This window comes from Brienomyrus brachyistius, chromosome 7 (genome assembly GCF_023856365.1).
Source record: "Brienomyrus brachyistius isolate T26 chromosome 7, BBRACH_0.4, whole genome shotgun sequence".
In the NCBI taxonomy this organism is placed as follows: Eukaryota; Metazoa; Chordata; class Actinopteri; order Osteoglossiformes; family Mormyridae; genus Brienomyrus; species Brienomyrus brachyistius.
Window position 1 is genome coordinate 7090765 of NC_064539.1, and position 22675 is coordinate 7113439.

Genomic DNA, 22675 nt, shown 5'->3' on the forward strand with positions numbered 1-22675 from the left:
ATGACTGGCATCCTGGCATGCCATCGACTGTATCCTGGAACTGAGGCATTTCGTCGGGCACAAACATGAATATAAACATGAGTTTTTTTTTTTTTTGTCAATTTTCAAAAAGTGTTCAAATTTCGGTTGATCAAGCTCCCTTATGGAACATCCATGAATGAGACTCTGTGGGATGCCCCTGAAGTTGCCGGACGTCATGGCCGGCCTGTACACTGGTACTGTGAGTGCTGTGCAGAGTGGATGCAGAACCTATGCGTTCTTCCCAGTTGATTCTGGGGTATGTCAGAGGTGTGTTCTTGCTCCTACTCTGTTTAATGCTTGTATGGACTGGATATTGGGTAGGGTTGTGAGGTGCAGCAGCTTAGGGGCGTGTTGATGATGAAAGATTCGCTGGTCTTGACTTTGCCAACGATGCTGTGACCTTCACAGAGTCAATGGAGGCTCTGATCCGGGCTCTTGAGCGAATGTGTGAAGAGTCTGAGTGTCTGTGCTTACAAGTGTCCAAGATAAAAACCACTGTCTGGGCATTTAATGACCTCTGGGCACAGCCCTCAGCAGTGTGTCTGTCTACGGAGGGGATGTTGACCGCATCAAGAGGTGCACTCAGCAGCGACATGGTCTCAGGTGACTCTTCCTATGAAGTCAGTGGACTTAGTGGGAGAACATGATGTTGCTGGAAAGGGGTGTAAGACTCTGAATATCTTTGTAAGAAGACAAAAGTCCAAGTCTTTAGAGTCCTGGTGGTCCTGGTTTCTTGTAAGAACTTGTATGTGATGTATTTCTTGCCTTGTATTGTTATATAATTTCCACTTAATGAAAAGCTAAATATATCAAATGGAATTGCGTTGCTTGTTTCGGTACGTTACGCAGCGCCATCTGGTGGAATGCACGCTTTATAGCAGGCAGCCTGAATGTGCAATAACACCACCTCATTGAATTAAAAAATCGGTTGTCTGTTAAGGAACTATACACATTCGGAGAAGCAAATAGGAAAGTGTGATCTCCAGGTGGAGCACATTAATCTTTTAAAAAGATTAACTGTTAAAGGTGAGTTTTTATGAGCACTGACATTTTTTAAGATGAATGATTCTTAACTGAGGGGGTGGCATGGTGGTGCAGTGGTTAGCACTGTTGCCTCACACCTCTGGGACCCGGGTTCAAGTCTCCGCCTGGGTCACGTGTGTGGAGTTTGCATGTTCTCCCCATGTCGTCGTGGGGTTTCCTCCGGGTACTCCGGTTTCCCCCCACAGTCCAAAAACATGCTAAGGCTAATTGGAGTCGCTAAATTGCCCGTAGGTGTGCATGTGTGAGTGAATGGTGTGTGAGTGTGCCCTGCGATGGGCTGCCCCCCCATCCTGGGTTTTTCCCTGCCTCGTGCCCATTGCCTCCGGGATAGGCTCCGGACCCCCCGCGACCCAGTAGGATAAGCGGTTTGGAAAATGGATGGATGGATGTCCAGTTCAGCACAATCAACACGTATAGTCCTTCAACCCTCGCGTGTTCTCCTTGCTCCCTGGAGCACAGCATAGCTGAGTGGGTTGAGCACGTGGCTCAGAAACTGTTAAGCCTCTGGTCATGGGTCTGTTATTAGTAATTACTGGTTTTGTGTTTAACCCGTGTTAGTTACATTTTACTTTGATTTCCTGGTCTTAAGTTTGCCCTCTAGTTACTTCTGTTCCTGATTGTTCTTTAGTTCTTTGTTAATTGTTCTTGGTGTAGTACAATGTGGATCTTTGGATCATCACCCTCACTTCCTCGCCCTGCACCATGCCTCGCCACCGTGACAATAATACATAAAAACACTGAAATGTGGTTTGACACCTGGTGATTGGAAATTGCAGCCAGGTAATTTTACTTTTAAGGTGAGACTGAGTACGGGAAAACGGGGTTGGAAGTGGTTCAGTTTCCGTAATAGAACAAAAACCTAATTCTTGTCATTCAACCAGACAATGGATGGATGGATGGATGGATGGATGGATGGATCAGACGGAAAATATTGGTTACATCAAAGGACATTACATTTCATAGTGTCCAGTGTAGGTTTCTCAAAATTTAATAATAATATTAATAATAATAATTGTGAGTTGTGACGCCCGCTCCGTCCGCTCCTCGTGTGTACCACGCCCCCTGATTACCCACGTGTGCTTTCCTGATCGTCTCCAGCTTTGTCCATTTACTTTGCTTGGTCCTGTCTTATTTAAGTCCTGGTCTTACCTGTTTGCCTTGTCTGTCATTGATGTCAGTTGCCGTTCTATGTTCCCTGCCCCGGATCTCTTAATAAACCCCTTGTCAGCCCTGAATTCGTCTTGTCTGCTCGTTCCTGCCTGCCGATTCGCACGATCGCCGCTTCGCCCGACCGCGTTCCGTGACAATAATAATAATAACAAGAATAATAATAATAATAATAATAATGATAATTCATAATAATTTCAACTTAAGTTAAGAATTTTAAATAATCATAACTGTGGTTAAAACTATCACTCATTGTATGTAAATTAAACTTTACTGATCCCAGGGAAACATTATTAAATTAATCAAGGCCCCCACTGCCACCATGGCTGAAAAAACGCCGCTAAAGGAAAATGCTGCTATTGGCTACTCTTCACATGACGCAGTGATTCAGTGTCATTCAGCCTTGGATGTGAAACGGTACCTTTCGCAAATATATTTGCCGGCGGATGATGTCTAACCGGAGGTTAAATTCACTGCTATGTCGACCATCTCTTGAAAAAAAAATGATTTCGCCAAATCAAACTCTGCAACTGCAGTCCTGCCCGGCAAACCCACATTTCTGTCAGCTAAACCTATGCATTTGTAAATTAAATTCAGAGCATTAGTTGCCATGGTGACTGAGTGACGCTCAGATTTTATAATCTAATCTAAATCTAATCAGATTTTAGAAAGGAGATTGACCAGTTTATACTGGTGTGAGATTGCGCAATAAACCCGCTTTCATTCCAGAAATGGCCCCCTCGGAAGCAGTGCCTACTTTCCTCACCTTAGGTAGGGAAAGTCCCTGTTGCAGTGCTCTTCCTCCTGTGCCTGCTGGTCCGGCTGTCAGTGCTCACTCAACAGGTTCCTCTGCTTCTAATGCGTTGCCAGCGAAATGGGCGGGCAGCTTCCCGTCAAGCTTCATTATTTAAAATAATCATAACTGTTGTTAAAACTATCACTCGTGGTATGTGTTTATGCAGTAAGTGAGGAATTTTAAGTCAACTATATTAAACTAAATATTTCTGGCTGTTGGACTATATTTATGTTTGTTTATTTATTTTTGTACCAGTGATAAATTATTCAAGCTGAAACTGAATATCAAGATTGGGGGGGGAGGGGGGAATAATGTCCTCATGTCATCAGAACTGTGTCTTGGTATCATGGTCACTGATAAATTGGGTAACAGGTAAGACGAGTGACATTCCAACAAGCCAACGAATCTTGTCGTTGTGCCGTTATAACAAAGGGTATTTTTCCAGGTTAGGGTTTTAAAAGCGGCAGTCCGTGGATCCACAAATCAGTCTGTTGATTACTGGAAAGATGCCACAGCTTAGACAACAAGTGGACCGAGAACAGTGCCGCTGTTCATAATCCGCCGTATGTAACAGCCGCAATTAATGCGTGATCAGTCAGTGTTGCCGACTTTGACCGGCTGGCTGGAGTGAGATTTTCAAATTTTAAGTTCTTGTATGAGTGTGTGAGTCTGAAAACGTGAGTGTCTCGTGAGATGCCTGAGACTTGGCAATCCTGCAATAATCATAGGTGAACTCATAAAACTACATAAAACTACCACTATCAAGGTACTATTAAGTTAAACATATGTGGTTTGTAGACCAATTTTCCTTCATTACAAAGACTGCAATACAGTACCCTTTGGATCTCCAAGATAATGTATTACACTCACTGCAGTGAATGATTATAACCAAAGAATGCACTGACAACACCTTACAGGGAGCAACGCCCCACTGGCAAGGAAAAGCCAAAACTAGGAAATTTGTTACTGCAACCTGTTGCCCAATTGCAAACTCGCCGAGGATCGAGGTGGTTGTCTCAAAGATTGCTCTGTTCACTCCTTTTATCCCCAGTGCAAATCAGCCTTGTAGCCATTTCTCAGGTGCAACATCTGCAATTATATATATAAAAAATACCTCTAAGGTAAGATATCATTTTTTAAATAACAGATTTTTGGATCTATACCTGTGAAGCATGTTAGACTAAATGATTATCGCCTGCCTGGTGTCATCTGGTTAGCTATTTATCAGTCATTGAGCACTGATATGTATCTGACATTCATCATGCGATAACTGATGCGAGTTTAGACCTCTGTTTTATCAGTTATCGGCTTTGGTATCAGTTAAAAGAATAATCTGCTCTGTGATAGCCATACATAATCTCCTGTGCAATCACACAAGTAAATGTACCTTATTTAATAAATTTAATAAACCCCAACTGAATGGACTGGTAGCATGGGTTTGTGAAAAGCGTTTGTATTTTTAAGGAAAATGCAAGTTAAGCTAATGTGTTGCATCCAGATTTTATCAACAAACATGTCTGTGGCAAAATGTTTTGATTAAGAAAAATAAAATAATGATTTTAAATACTATGTTCAGGGCTGGACTGGTTGTCTGGTAGATGCCAGGTATTTTCCCAGTGAGCTGATGGATATGCAGGATGGTAAAATTTACCGTCTGGCCGTGTGGGACCCCAAACTCCTAGGCCAAATTTTAATCCCAAACCAGCATTGACCAAGTCTGTGGTAAAAATTGCATTTTGATCAAAATGTTCTCTGGAATGTTCCATGCTGTTGACTGATTTACAGTATTTTTGTACTCTGAATCAGTAAAGAATAATCAAAATTATGATGCCCGTGAGATTTTTACTGAGTGGCCAACAGACAGTGGTGATGCTCTCAGCAGGAAATAACAGATGAAAGCTTAGGGTTAGGGTGAGTCCAGTTCCATACAGGATGATTCAAAATGTTATTTTTACGACGACAAAATATTTCACATAAGAAAAGGAATGTTGCAGTTCAGAGAAAAAGAACAAGCTATAAAATGTAATCCTCTGGCATCACAAGAAGGCATTTCTGATGTAATCTGAGTTGAAAATCTATGGATAATACACATTTGTTGCTCTTTAAAATGCATAAATATACCATTGATCATATCAGTAGGCATTAATAGTGTTTGTAATAAATATGAGACTCCCTTCCAACCTCTACTGATCTGATGAATTCTTTTTACCCATGAATGCTATGTACCCATGAATGCTATGTACCCATGAATGCCATGTACCCATGAATGCCATGTACCCTAAATCAGTAAAGATTAGTCAAAATTATGTTGGGCCTTGAGTGGCCAGAGTGGTGACACTCTCAGCAGGAAATAACAGACAAAAATATTCATCTTTACAGTAAATGTAGGTGGAGAAGATTATGTAATGATCCTGTCTCCCCACCCCTGTGTGCCTTAAACCCCCCCCCCCCCCCCCCCCGCCACCTGCCATGCCTGGCAATTTCCCATCAGCTCACATCATGTCAAAAGGCACCGTAGTTCTGGCTTACAGCGGTGGACTGGACACTTCCTGTATCCTGGTCTGGCTGAAGGAGCAAGGATATGATGTCATCGCTTACCTGGTAAGAGGCAAGAGAGTCTGGGTTGCAGCCACATTTTGTCCCTCCCGCATCAACATTGAGAGACGGGACAGACAGACAGACAGACAGACAGACAGACAGACAGACAGACAGATAGACAGATAGATAGATAGATAGATAGATAGATAGATAGATAGATAGATAGATAGATAGATAGATAGATAGATAGATTCTTTCTCTCCCTCTCTCCCTCTATCTCTGTCTCCCTCCCTCCCTCCTCCCCTAAGGACATAGCATGGTTACATTTAAAGAGTAAAACAGACATTTAGAACATAAACAACTAAAACAGTGCAGACTGTCAAAGAAAGTGTTACAGGGAATTGCGGAATGCTAGGGTACGGTGCATGGCTGCACTGTGAAGAGTACGCTCTCTCTGCGTGCACACCCGAGTGCACTGGCTGGCGCTGGTGGCGCAGGATGGGAGGCGCTACGACTGCTGGCTTAGGCTTGTGTGAGCACGCCTCCTGTCCCCTTGGGCACTATGGCCGGTTGCCACAGCCGTTATTTGAAGCTCCCTTGTTTCAAAGAAAGCGAGAGGAAGCCCAGACAAATTCAGGTAAAAAGAGAGGTGGGTCCATCTCTGGCTGTTTTAAGTCCGTGTTGCAGCCACTGGCCACCAGGGGTCTCGCAGGGGCAGGGATACCCTGGCAGGTTCAGTGGCCCTAACACTTTACAGGGGCCCTAGAATATACCCCTGCTCACTAAAATATACCAAGGGGGACCCCTGACCCCCTCCAGGCCAGCCACCCCCTTACCACTTGGCAAAATTCTAAATTTCAGAAGTATAAATCCAAGTGGGGGGGGTGTTTGTAATAAATATGAGACCTTCCTACCCCTAGTAATCTGACTAATTCTTTTTACCTAGAAATGCTTTGTACTCTAAATCCGTAAAGATTAGTATAATTATGTTCTCCCTTAAGATTTTTACTGAGTGGCCAGCAGACAGTGGTGATGCTCTCAGCAGGAAATAACAGACAAAAATGTTCATCTTTACGGTAAATGTAGGCAGAGTACAGAGGTGGATCGTTCGGATCCAAGTAAAAATCCAGACCAGGATTTTGTTTCAACCAACCAGTTGACTATAAAGAGTCACAGTCACAGAGACTCAACTGGTTGGCTAAAGGAAATCTTGGTCTGGATTTGTACTCTCTGGACCTCAGCTGTCCGCATCAGGGGGGGGTAGCATATGCAATAATCCTGTCTTCCCACCCCCATGTGCCAGTGAGGGATTCAGCTGTATTTGCTTTTATTGTGGAGCTCGTTGAAATTTTGATAACAGAACAGGAAACGGAAATTGAACATATTTGAATGATTAACAAACCTTGAGTAGTTGCAGTGACTTTAGTAGCAACTCTTTGATTTCTTAATCTTGTCTGTGAGTCATGAACTGACATTATATACATGGATCCCCAATGTCAGTGTACAGCATTTGGCGGGGGGGCAGTGGGGGGGATGCACAAAAATGTGGACCGACTGCTTGGACCTTGGCTGGGATAGGAGCATTTTTTTTCCCAAAGGACCTAATAACCCACATTTTTGTTCTTAAAATCTGATTAATTTAATTTTGTTTTTTACATTTTATGTCATGGAATCGAGTCTTGCTTTCTTGTTTTTCTTGCATGATTACAGCAGTTCTACAGAACTTTGGAAAACTTCACTGGATCGCATAGCCTTCAATGTTCATCCATCCATCCATTTTCTAACTGCTTGTCCTTTCCAGGATGGCAGTGCTGAGTGCAGTATGTTTCCTGTCTGGAACATTTACTCATTAACACTATGTGTGATCACTGCTCTGATGTTTGCACTTGTACTTGCATCTGGACAATTGAGCTTTGAATATAACTATGTGGGTAGACAGATTTGTACAGTAATTGGGTTTTATTGCTCCACAGGCCAACATTGGTCAGGATGAGGACTTCGAGGCGGCACGGAAGAAGGCAGAGGCTCTTGGAGCAAAAAAGGTATGGCCCAGTATAGTAGCGTATCTTGTACTGCAGAGGGGGTGGGGAATATTGTAGCGCCTTAAGCTCCGCCCCTCCGAATTCCCCCATCGCAGGTGTTCATTGAGGATCTCCGGGAGGAGTTCGTTACAGCGTTTATCTGGATGTCTGTCCAAGCCAACGCCATCTATGAGGATCGCTATCTTCTGGGGACATCCATCGCCCGGCCCTGCATCGCTCAGCGGCAGGTTCAAATCGCCAAACAGGAGGGGGCGCAATTCGTCTCCCACGGTGCCACGGGAAAGGTACCCCGACAGCCCCCTTGCTCTTTTCATGGATCATGCATATATGCTTTTTATGGTCATTAGTAGAATAAATCCAGTTGATTACTGTCTATGACCTGCAAAACTAACACATAGATATTATGCAATAGTTTAAGTAGACCAGTAGGTGGAGACAAAGCAGAGGGTTTGTGGAAATTGCATAAGATTTATGACACACTGTAGCGTAAACAAACATAAGTGCATACTACCGATAGGCATTTTGTAGGAATTTTCTTTCATTCAGCCTGTTTAGAAAAGTTTAATTTAACTTGCCGATGGTAAGAAATCGCTGGTCTACTAATCATGTCCTCTTCTCCCACAGGGCAACGATCAGATTCGATTTGAACTGACTTACTACGCCGTTTATCCAGCCATACAGGTAGATTACTCCTCAATAGTAATGAATTGTGCAGCCTGAATAAGTGTCCCGGGAGGGGAGGGGAGGGGAGGGGGGGCATAATTGGAAACAGAAGTACAGAAGAAGGCAAATTTACATTTGAGCTATTGCCTTATTGCCTTTGCCTTGCTCATGGCCAGATCATCGCCCCCTGGAGGATCCCGGAGTTCTACAATCGCTTCAAAGGCAGGAAGGACCTGATGGAGTATGCGCAGGTAATCCCCCCCCCCCCCGCCCATCCTCCCGAGACCATTGCACTGCTCCCCCCCCCCCCCCAATGTGTTCACATCTGTTTGTGGGTTTTTGGGGATGAAAGCCATGTTAAGCTGTAACACGCCGACTCATGGCTGAATACAGCATTAAGTGTTATGCTCATGGTATATATGTTATTTCTCCACTGGATGGCGCTCATAATGTTTCTATGTACCTGATTTTTTTTGCTGTCATGTTTTGTGATGACTGAGAATACTTCTTTGGTACCAGCTGTTGGCAGCTATAATATATTACTAGTCAAACATGCATTGGACTTGTCTCGAGCTTGTCGCTTTTTCCACCCATGTATCTGTCTGTCTGTCTGTCTGTCTGTCTGTCCATCTGTTTTCCTTGTTTTCCAGTCCAGGGGTCTGTTTCATGAAGCAGGATTTCTTGCTCAGCCAGATAACTTGATGAATGTACGGTACCCGACTTTAAATGGACTTTATCTTCGTTCCCTTACATTTATACCAGACTGCCTTAAATCCGACAAGTTATCTGGCTAATCAAAAAATCCTGCTTCGTGAAGCAAGGCTTCAGGTTCACAGTGAGCTTGGATATTTCCCGTCTCAGAAAGATCTGTGTGGCTAGTCACCTGTCTGAGTGTAACACAGTGTAACACAGTGCAACACAGTGCAACACAGTGCAACACAGTGCAACACAGTGCAACATATCCTATCTGTGACTAGGAGTTTCTTTGTCCAAAATTAATCAGCTTATCATTATATTCGCTTGCATTTTTAGCCACTGCTTTACTTTGTATCTCTAACACCCCCCCCCCCCCCAATACACACTTCACCTTGCAGAAAAATGGCATTCCTGTCCCTGTCACCCCCAAGGCCCCGTGGAGCATGGATGCCAACCTGATGCACATCAGGTGGGCTCCACCCTCAGTAACATAAAGCACCAACTAATGTGTCAATGGCTATAATAATAATAATAATAATGATCATTTTTATGGTAATTATCACACTGTTGAACTGGACTGCATTTCAGTCGTACATGTTTGCAGGTTTGCAGCCTTTTACGCCTTAACAGATTAGCGGTTCGAGCCCCTTGTGCTGTGCCTGTGTCTTCATACATGTTATTGCTGTAATGCTGACATTATTTTCTCTTTTACCGCAGCTATGAGTCCGGGATCCTGGAGAACCCAAAGGTACGGGTCTGTAGATGTACTGGCAGAACCTGTGGCTCGCAGTAACTTGACACAGAGAACAGGAGTCTGCCGTTTGTGGGTTGTGGGCACTGGGTACAGGAAACGGTTTTTGTCTTCTGTGACATGGTGCGGTGAGGTGGACTGTAGAGTGTTGATTTACGGTGAGGGATTCAGTGAAATAGTTCATAATAATTAATGCAAAATAGTAAAGATGATAAACCTTGGAATCTAGGCGTGGATGAAGTTGAACTAATTAAGGTACAAAACCAGTACTTCATATAGTTCGCTATTAATTGGCTTTAGGAGATTTCATTTGTTTATCGTTTCATGTATTTCTGAGTAGAAAAAATTAAATTCACTGGATGATACCCAGAGAAAAGAATCAGGAGCTGCATGATTCGCTTCAAAGACCCTAAGAGCCATTGTCCAGACTGTCTGGACACATTCCTGCACTCTGAGAGAGGGGGATCCCTGGGGGTCAAAGGTCACGCAGTGACGCCCGAGTTGCCCCTTAAGTCTCCAGATAAGCTAGCCTGGTAGCGGCCTGTCCCTCTTCCTCACCCTTTTTGTCTCTCATTCTCACTCACACATCCCCTGGGAAGAAGTCGGGACAGACAGGCACTGGTCTATCAGGGTCGGCTCTGGTAATTAGCGATTTCATGGGAGTTTGCTTGCAGGGCTGGGGCCGGCCGGTCAGCTGGCCCCGGACCCCCAGCATGCCCCCCTCCCATTGTTGCTGTGGTCATGCCCGGGCTGCGCATGAAGAACTGCCCCCCTGTTGTGTTAATGTGTTAACACCCCAGCGTATTTGTAGACAAATGTAACCCCCGGTAGCAATATACCTTCAGGAGTCTAAACCAATTTTTTTAAGTCGTGATATATTAGATCAGTGTCACACTATAATAAAAATATTATAATGACTAATTCCTCAAGAATTATGGTAGTAAAAAATGCACCTGGAATTTATTTTAAGCCAACAAATAAGCTGAATATTATTTAGAGACATTATGCCTTATAACTTTTAAAAAGCCCTTGTTCATCTGTGAGATGTCGCCATCCAGCCTGCTGAGTTCTGTGATTTAGGTTTCCATTGCTGTCATACAGATATTGCTATGAAGGGAGTGGAAACAGGCAATGGGATCCCTCACTTATTTTACCATTTATTGAAAAGCCTGAAGGCTCCGGCAGTGCATGTGAAAGGATGCCGCTTATTGGCTTCTCCCGAAAGTGAGGTCAGACCTGAACATTATTGGTATGAGTTCTGCCCCCACACACCAATGACCCTTCTTTTTCATATTTGCACATTCCCAATCCCTCTGCATGCCTGTATGTCTGTGCAGTCCCAAAGCATTAATATGTAGCATGACTCCAGGGGTACAGTACCGTGTAGTGATCTTCATGTCGGTGTAAAACTATGACATTATGTCTGTCAAAGTGTGTCAGCTTAGCCATTCCAGAAAGTCTCCTACAGTCATGTTTGGCTAATGAGTACCTCATTGAGTTATTTAACTAAGTAAATGAATTAATTGAGCTGGTGGTGAACTTTAACAAATACATGGAATGGCTGTGTGGGAAAACCTGTATCCAACTGCTACTTAAAAGGATATCACAGTAGTAACCTTTCTGGAGAACAGACCTAATTTTTGTTGGCTTTTATTAGCCAGTTTTTATTGTGCTACTGTCCTATTTGAATATTTTTATTGCATTTACTACCCCGATAAACAGCCTTAAACATTTTCTTTGACTGCCTAAGACTACTGCACAATACTGTATCTAAAGGTTTCTGTGAAACACACTTAACAAAAGGAGATGCATGCATAGAGAAATACAGGCTGGCTGGATCTATTGGATCTATTGTTATTGATCTGGTGATCCTTGGTGATCAGAGACTGTCTCCGAAACACAACATTCCTCCTGCCTAGTGAACCTCAGCCAGGTATCTGTAACATCTGTAACATCTGTAACATCTATAACATCTGTAACATCTACACTTGTGTCTTGCAGAATCACGCCCCCTCTGATCTCTTCATGATGACCAAGAACCCACAAGATTCTCCCAACACTCCAGACATGCTGGAGATCGAGTTCAGCAAAGGTGAGCATCCCTATATATCCTCTTCACTGTCTCCTTATTATCTAGATATTATTGGATGGCAAGTACCTCACTGATGACTGAAGGCCAATCCCATAAGTGGGTTTATCGTGCTGAGATTGCAGTGATGTTGCAGTGGGCAGGACACTGAGCAGCCAATAGTAATGCACTGATAAATCCGATGATTTCTTCAAGCTGTTCAGCAACTTGCCAGTCACAGTCGCATGTTTTGGTATGTCAGCATTTTACCGTTACAGCTACAGGTATCCATCGACTTACATGCAGGCTATGTTCAATCTCGATCATTATAGGGCAGATATCAAATATACAGCACAACAGAAAATATAATATCACACACATTTAACCAAACCTCTATAGTGGCAGTGAAGCCGGTTTGTTTTGGTTCTTGCCGCATACCACACACATGGTAAAATTCGTCTGCTAACGTTAACTACTTATGCTTCAGACGTCTCTTGATAAATTTTAATCAGGCTCTTATGGGACGTAAGTACAGTCAGACATTACTCAAAAGGACATCAGTTGACAGATGACTGTGTATGTATTAATAATAAAAAACCTTGTTATACTACCAAGAACCACAACAAGAACCACAACAAGAACCAGAGTTAAACAACCCAAATGATCTGTAAGATGCCTGTGTTCCTCCATTCAGTCAGTGCCTCACCTCATTTCCCCATTAAAGGCAGAGATACTAATTAAACTGACAAGTGAAGCTATGATTTTTATTGCATTTATAATTGGCCCATTGTGTATTTTGGGTGGGCAGTGGGGGGCTCAGGGGCAGGGGTGGGGGCAGGGGGGTGAAAGTATTTGCATGCATAAGTTGCCTGCTTTTGTGTTGAAGTGAAAGGCTCGAATCCTAGAGAATATGCTCCTTTTATATATTTTTAAAATGTGTCTTATGTTTTCTCATCCCCTTCAATGTCGGAGTGGGGAAGTAATTTTTTAAAGCTGATCTGAAAGCCTGGAATCCCACAGATGTGCACCTTTAATTTTTAACTTCTTTTCGCCCTGTTCCTTCAGTCCACAGTTGAGACACATTATTCTTTTCTCTCTCCCCTTTTTTTTCCGACAGTTTTACTTTTCCATGGAACTTTTTCCCTCCTTTTCTCTCCGGCATTTTGCATTAATTGGGGGGTGGGCAGGGAAACATAATGGCGTAATTTTTCCTACAACTGTGTCCGCTGCCCCTTTGTGTGGCTCCCCCCATCTCGAACCGAAGAAAGGGCCGCCCCAAATCCTCGAACCCGGGGAGGGACACGGCATCCCGATAATGGAGCTCCCTTCGACACATTCTTTATACAGAGTTTTAATCAGATTATTAACACGCCGAGGACAGATCATGAGAATTCTCACGTTTTTTTTTTTGGCTTACTGTGTTAGCTGTTCTTTACATCGTTTGCATTTCGTCGGGTAAAGAAAGGCGATGAAAACTTCTCGAGCCGACCATCGCTAACCGCCGATGAGACACGGATTAATAGATTTATTATAGACAAAGATTCTTTTCTGTGTCCTTCTTTCCCAAGAGCTTTTCACTCGTCCTGCCAACGAGCCCTGAACTCTCACACTGTCACTCTTACCCGAGGGATAGGCCCATGAATTCCTGTAGCTTGAGCGGGAAACACAGAACAGAGAAAATTTGAGATGAGTCAAGTGGGAGGGTGGGGGTGACAAAGAGATCGACCTAGGAATTATTTTACAGGCTTAATCCAGAAGGGGGCGACAAGTTTTTTTTAATTCATCTGCACTTCTGTCTGCTCCCCATTCCTTCCTCTGGACACTTTCTATGACCAATGGTGGGCATTTTAGGACTGTTGACAAACCCTGGCGAGCAGATATATATCCTCAGCACTCTGAATGTCCCTAGATCAATGTTTCCCATTCCAGTCCTCAGGGACCCACAGTCGGTTTTTGCTCCCTCCGAGTCCACATTTTTGCTATCTGTCAGCTCCAGGAACAAAAACATGGATTCTCATTTGTTTAAATGGATAAATGTAATGTGAAGTGAATAAAATGGGGTAGATTCCGTCTCCATCACCATCTTGTCTCGTCCACAGGTGTCCCAGTCAAGGTGACTCATCTGAAGGAGGGGAAGTCAGTGGACACAGCCCTGCAGATTTTCACATACCTCAATGAGATTGGGTAAATTGACCCTCCCCTCCACAAGGAGGCGCAATATTTCTGTCCAAAAGCAGTACTGAAGCCCAATGACTGCAGCGGAATATTTAGCTGTGTTGTTGTGCAGACTGTTTGTCTTCAGTATCAGTCTGTTCTGCCTTGAGCCGAGTAATTGCTTTTGCAGTTCTTGTGCTGTTAGGACAAAACTAACTGTCCCCCAGGAGACAGGTGACAGGCCATGTGATTAAGGTGGGTCTGGCGCAGCAGTGAGCTAAGGGGGGTCGTGTCTCCATGGGCATGATTATACACCTTCTGTGGTTCTGTGCAGCGGGAGACATGGCGTCGGCCGCATCGATATAGTGGAGAACCGTTTCATCGGCATGAAGTCCCGGGGTAAGGAGACACAAGGCACAGGGCAGGGATTCACGGGGCCCCCATCCACAGGGCAGGGATTCACGGGGCCCCCATCCACAGAGCAGGGATTCACGGGGCCCCCATCCACAGGGCAGGGATTCACGGGGCCCCCATCCACAGAGCAGGGATTCACACGGCCCCCATCCACAGGGCAGGGATTCACGGGGCCCCCATCCACAGGGCAGGGATTCACGTGGCCCCCATCCACAGGGCAGGGATTCACGGGGCCCCCATCCACAGGGCAGGGATTCACGGGGCCCCCATCCACAGGGCAGGGATTCACGGGGCCCCCATCCACAGGGCAGGGATTCACGCGGCCCCCATCCACAGGGCAGGGATTCACGGGGCCCCCATCCACAGGGCAGGGATTCACGGGGCCCCCATCCACAGGGCAGGGATTCACGGGGCCCCTATCCACAGGGCAGGGATTCACGGGGCCCCCATCCACAGGGCAGGGATTCACGGGGCCCCCATCCACAGGGCAGGGATTCACGGGGCCCCTATCCACAGGGCAGGGATTCACGGGGCCCCCATCCACAGGGCAGGGATTCACGGGGCCCCTATCCACAGGGCAGGGATTCACGGGGCCCCCATCCACAGGGCAGGGATTCACGCAGCCCCCATCCATAGGGCAGGGATTCACGGGGCCCCCATCCACAGGGCAGGGATTCACAGGGCCCACATCCACAGGGCAGGGATTCACAGGGCCCACATTCACAAGGCAGGGATTTAACCAGGTAAAGTTATCCAAATTGCAGTTACCAGGGACATTTGTGCTGGGTTTCCCACCTGAGTAGATACAGATTGCCTTCTGTCATTTAACCTGTTACCATTTTCCACGAATAGAACAATTATGTGCCATTTTCATTATTTACGAGATGTAATTTGATTTGATGAAAATCTCTGGTATCTGCATTCTGAGTCCTGTGCTCTCTATACTCTGAGGCAATGCTGATGTCACACATGCCTCTTACCCCCTCCCCTCCACATTTCTGAACACAAAACCTGCAGAATGCCCCATCTTTAGACTAAGGGTAATATGAGAACCTCATTGAATTATAACCTTTGTGATGTACTGAGTTTGCTCCTTGCTGAATCATGTTGACTCCTAGGGATTCTCTTTGATTACTACCTGCATCTACAATCTCACCCATCTTCTGATCCTGCTTTGCATAATTCTCTGGATTTTTTCTGACCTTGCTCTCATCTGAGCCATGATTCCATGACTATGATTTGTGTCTGTTATCCTACAAAATGATTCATTGAACACTCTTACTCAGTGTTTATCAACCAAGTCCTCAGGGACCCCCCCCAAGACAGTCCATGTTTTTGCTCCCTCCCAACTCACATTAGGGAGCATAAACGTGGCCCATCTGGGGGTCCCCGAGCCCTGGCTTGGGAAACACTGCTCTGACCTTTCCCTTGGATCTCAGGCCTCCTTCACTACAACTAGACTTTTCAGCCCCCAACATTCACATGTGTGGTCTTGTGTGGCCTGAGCTCTCTATTATTCTCTGCATTTCTTAATTTCCTCTTCATTCAGGCATCTATGAAACTCCTGGAGGCACCATCCTGTTCCACGCTCACCTGGACATCGAGACTTTCACCATGGACCGGGAGGTTCGCAAGATCAAGCAGGGCCTGGGGGTCAAGCTGTCAGAGCTTATTTACAACGGTAGGTTGAAAGCATGCTGTGCACACGGTCATAAATTTTTTTTTTGGGGGGGTGGTTTTCCTGGGCCTTGGACTCAAAGGGGCTCAGAATTAAAGACTAACGACCTACCGAGAAGAACCTTAGTCAACAGAATGAACTGAAGGTGATATTTTATCAGTGGGTACAGAATTCCTTGCTACACCCATGATTTCAGATATTTCTTGTTATATGTTATTGTCCTCTTTGGAAGTTGGAAGTTTCTGTACCTTCTAAGTAAATCTGAGCTTCATCCCCTATGTTGGCTCCCTGGTAGTTACATGATGCTGGGATGAGCCACATCCTGCTTGCTCTGAGTCTTAATCGCAGCTCGTGCCATCTTATAGATCAGTGTTTCCCAGCCCGGTCTTCGGGGACCCACAGACAATCCACATTTTTGCTCCCTCCCAGCTCCCAGGACAGTCCACATTTTTGCGGGAGCTGCGAGGGAGCAAAAACGTGGATTGTCTGCAGGTCCCAGAGGACCAGATTGGGCTCCACTGCTATAGAGGTTTGCTGTCTTGAGGTGTGACCCCACGATGGTGTTTGACTTCACTGCTGATTTGCGGTCTTTTCTCAGAGACCAGAGTAGGGCAGACCAGGCGGGGAATGCCTCGATGAGATGGGTAGCAGAAAACCACCCTGTGGGAATCCCGCGATGGGTGGAGGGAATCGATCTGAGAAATTAATGGGATTTTCAGATTCATCAGGGCTTGTTGACTAGAGGGGCATTTGGTTTGGTCACAGGACCAATGTGATTTTGAGCCAGAAAGTTGCACGAGGGTCCTTTCCCCGCGCGGCGCAGAGTGTTTACTCCTGTTTGCGAGGTCTGTAGGTCAGCGGGCAGGCGTGTGAGCCCAGCTGCGTAATGGGACTCAGGGAGTCAGATGCTTTGTCTGCCCGAAATACGGCCTCCTGCCTTCGCTCATTACGTTCATTAAAGCGAAGCTCGCAGTACCAGCCAGGCCCACCTCTAAGTGGGCCGCTCTCAGAGCTGCCACCAGCTGATACTCGGCACCCCCACCCCCCCACCTCCAGAAATGGCCCCCCCACCGCGGTGGCCCGGCTCAGGTGTCCCCATCCCTTTGTTTGGAGGGTGGCTGGGTCCCCTCCCCCTCCCACATTTGTAATGAGGTTTCTTCTGTTAGGTACTCCTTACGGGGGTCGCCGCAATTAGGCCCACATGGGACTCGGGGGCTGGAAAGGTGCGAGCCGCCGTGGGGGGGTCAGGCGAAGGATGAAGACTGCGTAGGGGTCGTGGATTAACCTCATTAGTCGTTAACTATAACAATTAAGACCGTAGCTGGTGTTTCTCTTGGGGTTGCCAGAGTGGGCAAGGTGCTCCCTGGGAATGTCTGTGCGGGATTTTTCTCGGAAAATCAGATGCACGCACCCAAGCTGTTGGCGTTCCACATTATGGGGAAAATTCCGGAATTCTACACACAAACATCCACTGAATTATTATTTGATGCTCTGGCCTGCAGGCCTCCCAGTTCCCTCAGAGCAAATATCAGACAGGAAAAAAAGAGGAATGTGATACTCCACTTTACCGTGGGGCAGATGTGGGGGCATCACAGTGGTCTCTGTGGCGCTCTGCCTAAATCACAGATAGATGGCATAGGTGATTGGGCTGGGGGGGGTCTGTGCCTCTGGCATGGGTTTCAATGCCTTGGCAGGGAGGTCTTGTCAACATAGGGCCCTCATTCAAGGCCTTAATCCCCAACTGCTCCACGGTGACCCTACTCACTGACCTCAAACTTTCCTTTTTTGTACAGATCTTTAGGCAAAACGGCTAAATGTATAAATCAATATGAAATTTTAGACCTTTGGATATATCATGTGAACTGCACCCCCCCCTTCCCTCTTCAGGTTTTTGGTACAGTCCAGAGTGTGAGTTTGTCCGCCAGTGCATCGCCAAGTCCCAGGAGAACGTGGAAGGGAAGGTGCAGCTCTCGGTCTTCAAGGGGCAGGTGTACATCCTGGGCAGGGAGTCCCCCAAGTCACTGTACAACGAGGAGCTCGTCAGGTGGGGGATCGTCTTGTGTGCACGTTTATTCTCTAAACGTTAACGTTGATGGAGTCTCTGCACAATGACCCCATTCAGGCACGGACCAATTTCACCCTCGGGGTGGAGTCAGGGGTTGAGTCACTGGGAAGGACAGTGTGAGAATGGCTGCGCTAATGGCCAGTCTGTCCCATGTTTACCGTGTGACATTCACAGCCAAGGGTAAAGCTGAGGAAGCCGTGGGAAGGACCTTCTTCACATCGGTTAACGTTTGCACAGATGAAAGCCCCCCCCCCCCCCCTCAGCTCAAACACTTGGGCTCAGTGGGACTTTGGGTGTTGAGTTGCAGCAGTCCAACTGAGCGGAGACATCCTAAGGGCAGCATTTTAGGGAACTTGGGGGGAGGGGAGGGGGGGCAAGTGAACAGATGGGTACTGGGAAGAGTTCCATTATGATGGAGAGTCCGCCAGGCCTCCAGGGAGGGTGATGCCCACTTAGCTGTGGCATATTTCACACTCATTCATAAATGTACATGATGACCCCCCCTCACTCACACACACATTTGTATTCATATCTTTGTGGGGACTGTCCATTCATTTCTATGGGCAAAACCATAATCCCAATCACGACACCCATAAACCTTTACATATATATGTTTGTGTGTGTCTGTGTGTGTGTGTATTTACTCATAACCCACACAGACAAAGAACCACAACTGACTCTAGGCTATGGTGCCTTTAGTCTTTAGCATCAGTCCAAGTAGATGCTTTTCATCCCATTACCCATGAATGTCAGAATGTAGTGTGTAGCTGATTCCATAATCTGGTCCTCCTGTAATGTTTGGGAGTTAGAGAAGATGGAATCAAGAAGAATCCCCAGGATCACAGGAAGGCCACAATCAGAAATCACATTGGTACTGGATGAGATATTACGCAATTTCTCTCTAGGGATCAATAAAGTTTTTTTCTGATTCTGATTCTGATATTGCAAGTGTGGTAGATAGCAATGTTATGGAGAGTGGTATCAAAAAACAATGATGTCACACTCAACATAGACCTTGTGGTGACTCCCCCATCAGCAAACAGAGGGGCAAGAGGTGAAACTCTGGATTTTCATAGAGCCTTAAAAATGTTCACATGAAAGGAAGACGTCAAAGACATGACTCTGTGAGCATGATTTGTGTTTTACAATCATTTGCAATTAGCTTCAGTTCAAGGTTGCTGTTTGTAACCAAAATGATCATGCTGAGATTTCCCCACATCCCCCACTGCCGGCACACGGGCAGATTAACTCCCTTCTCCGTTGTGAATAATTGATACAGCATAACTAAAGCAGCGATATACCTAACTCTGCTGATGTTCGCCATATAACCGTGCTGTGTAAACATCTTGAGAGAGCTGCTTAATCCCTCACCAAGAGCACAGGTGATGTCAGAGGATCCGTCCCCATCAAGCGTGATTTATGGCAAACGTGGTTAGTCAATAAGTGCAGTGGGACCCTGTTAGAGAGCCCCGAAAGGCCAAGCAGAGGTTCCTTGTGAGATCGGGATGCCAATCACACTTACTTATCATATGCAAATGTATTTATTATTCATAATACCATAGCAGCCGACGGCGAAGGGGAGTGGACATCAGCGGGATGATAACTGCTCACCTACTCTTACAAACCACGTTACTTAGGCACTACCTCTGCCTCGTTCTGTCACCGTCTTGGGGTCAGACATCATGGGTCTTTATCCATTGTTCACAGCATTTCCTTTAACCTTAAGCATCTGTGTAAGGTTACACTGATGACATCAGGTTTTACAGAGCTCAAAAGAATTTCTTTGTATTGGATAGCCTTCAGTGTATCAAGTCTACACATCAATCAATCTATCCGTCCGTCCGTCCATCTGTCCATCCATCCATATATCAATTCATCCATCATCCAACCATCCATCCATCCATCAATCCCTCCATCAATCCATTCATCTTCTCACTACTTATCCTGGGCCTAGGAGCCCATACAGCAGAGGACATGAGGCTGGGGTACCATGATGGATATTCATTTGTAATTTAACTATTGATATGTAGCTATATGAATAAAGTTGTTGTGTGTATTTCTCTTAATGATCGGTAGAGTTCTTCGAATGCCCCATGTAAGGGGCTACGTTGTATGGCATACAGGGGCAGGCGGAATGAGGAGCTTGCGGTGAACTTGTTGGGGGGAGGGGGGGCGGGGTGCTGGCAGTCTGAAAAAAAGGTGCAGTTTGAAAATATATAGCTTATTTTTGGAAGTTAACTGGTAGAATCCTGACAGTGGAGAGAAGGCTGGGAATCCTCGCTCTGTATGTTTAGTGCAGATGTGGTGAGTGCGTTTGCTTTAATATCAGTCTTACAATTGTGTCACTCATGCTACTATTCTGATTGTACAGAACACAGTGGACGTTACTGTGCTTAGCTGTGCTTTTTTGTTCCCTCCCATAACAGCATGGACATCCAAGGAAATTATGACCCTTGCGATGCTTCGGGATTCATCAAGATCAACGCCGTCAGGTGAGTGCCCCCCCCAAGGGGCTGTGAGATGTGATGGAGAGGAGCTAAGGAGACAGTATAGTCTTATCTTGATTTGACTTGACTTGAGAAGGTGCTAGTAAAAGGTAATCTGATGGATGCTCTCTCTCTTGCCCCAGGCTGAAGGAGTACAACAGGCTGCAGAGTCAGACTGACTCCACGGACTGAAAGGTCAGTGTGGGGTCAGAGTCCTCATGCTGCCCCATGTGACTGTCACCTCATGCCACCATGTGCCAGGAACCTGCCAAGCCCTGCTACCCACTTTCCTGTCATCCTCACCCTGCCTCTGGTTGCTACGCTGTAGTAGTATAATGTTGTCAAGGATCTTACGGAATAAAGGAATTAGTGGTCTAATAAATCTCATTGTATTCTTTGGTTTGATTTATTTCCTCAGCTGAATATCTTTTGTTAACAGGGGTGTTTGAAGAAGATTTTGATTGGGGTGGCCATCAAGGACCAGTTAAATTTATGGGTGTGGACATGGTCCTTGGCTCCACCCTTACTTGTTGAGTCTTTGGGTGTTTCTCAATATGCATACTTGACCATATGTGCACCCATTTCACATCACCTTCCATTGCCAAAGGCCAGTTCCAATACTCAAGAACAGAAGTACAGAGGATGGTAAAAATCCCCAGATGTTGTTCTTGCCCCATCCCATATATCATTATTATTACCATATTACAACAGTTGCATCCTCTCCGAATGAAACCAATCCCATGATTCATTGTGGCCCAAGTACATTCTTGGAAGGCAAGTTAGCGACGCCACTCTTGCCAAGACCACGAGTACAATCTTTGCATTCTTGGTACTGAGAAACAACCCGTCATTGAGACGGAGACGCCAGAGTCTGTGACCTCATTGTCACAAGTTAACGGTTTGATCGGCATCGGCAAAAAAGTGTGGCTTGCAGAGAGCACTCGGCTTCGATTGCTGCTGTCTCACATTAGCCATCTGCAACAAGGAGCCCCAGTGAAAGTTATTGGACGGTTCGGACTCTGTCGATGCTCTGCAGCAAATGCCCACTGTTGAAACATAGTCTACCAGTGCAATGAGATGAATAACAGCGTCTCCCTGACAGCCTGCACTGTGGCACAGGGTTAGGGTTAGAGTGGAAACCTGGAGCGGCAAGTGTCACCATTTACTCCTTCCCTGTTATCGTGAGCGTCCGATGCTAATGGGAGACCTGAAACAACAGGATGTGCACTGGGGCACCTATGCATAGGAATAAAAGCACATCTTATATGACTGATAAAAACGCTCAGGTGAAGAGGATGAATAGCCTGTCTGTCTGTAGCCTGTCACCTGACCATGGCCTGTTACCTGACTGTAGCCTGTCACCTGACCGTGGCCTGACACCTGACCGTGGCCTGTCACCTGACTGTAGCCTGTCACCTGACTGTAGCCTGTCACCTGACCGTGAGTCTCTCGGGACACATGCACATTCTCCGTCTTGCACCGATACATTTGCTCTTCTGTTTATTTTGTTTCTTAGTTCTACTTGTTTCAAGCAGACATTTAAATCACAAATCAAAATGTTATGCAGGCTCCTGTCTTCATTTATCCTTCGTGTTTTGCCTGGAGAACAGAAATACGAAGTAGCACATTTCACAAATAGGAAATTGATTTAAATAAATGATTCTCATTTAGGTTCTTTTTAAGAGTCTATTTTGTTGTTGTTGTTCTATTGTACTGCTGCTTGTTTGGGCTTTTCCAAAACCCTTTTTGGACTGTGTGGTAACGTTTTATGGTGGCTGGAGAGTCAGCGATACCCCCCAGGATAAAATAAGCCACTCCCTGCTGGTAACGACTGCACTCAGCGGTACATCAGCCCCATCATTTCAGTTTCTCCAATAGCCCCCCCCATACCCGAATTGCTTTTTTACCTTCCAGGCATCTCTGTGCACCCATTCATTTACAATCTGCCCCCCATCCCCCGTACACCGTAGTCCACAGCAGGTTGTGTGTAATCACCTCACTTTGGGGAAAATCACCAAAAATGTTCTGAAAAGTGCAGTAGTTGCAAAACAGAGCAAGGCATGATGGGTACTGGGCTGGGAGAGTTACCCAG

General features: G+C 45.8%; 1 protein-coding gene across 1 annotated transcript; it reads left to right on the forward strand.

Annotated features, from left to right (window-relative positions):
• Positions 1–3990: 3990 nt before the first annotated feature.
• Positions 3991–20965, forward strand: ass1 (argininosuccinate synthase 1). Its single transcript, XM_049020613.1, has 15 exons — positions 3991–4149; positions 5520–5629; positions 7540–7608; positions 7704–7892; positions 8233–8289; positions 8448–8522; positions 9366–9436; positions 9685–9715; positions 11720–11810; positions 13886–13970; positions 14275–14339; positions 15904–16035; positions 17920–18076; positions 20524–20589; positions 20727–20965. The coding sequence occupies exons 2-15, from the start codon at positions 5528–5530 to the stop codon at positions 20773–20775; spliced, it is 1239 nt and encodes a 412-aa protein (XP_048876570.1). The 5' UTR covers positions 3991–4149; positions 5520–5527; the 3' UTR covers positions 20776–20965.
• Positions 20966–22675: the final 1710 nt, after the last annotated feature.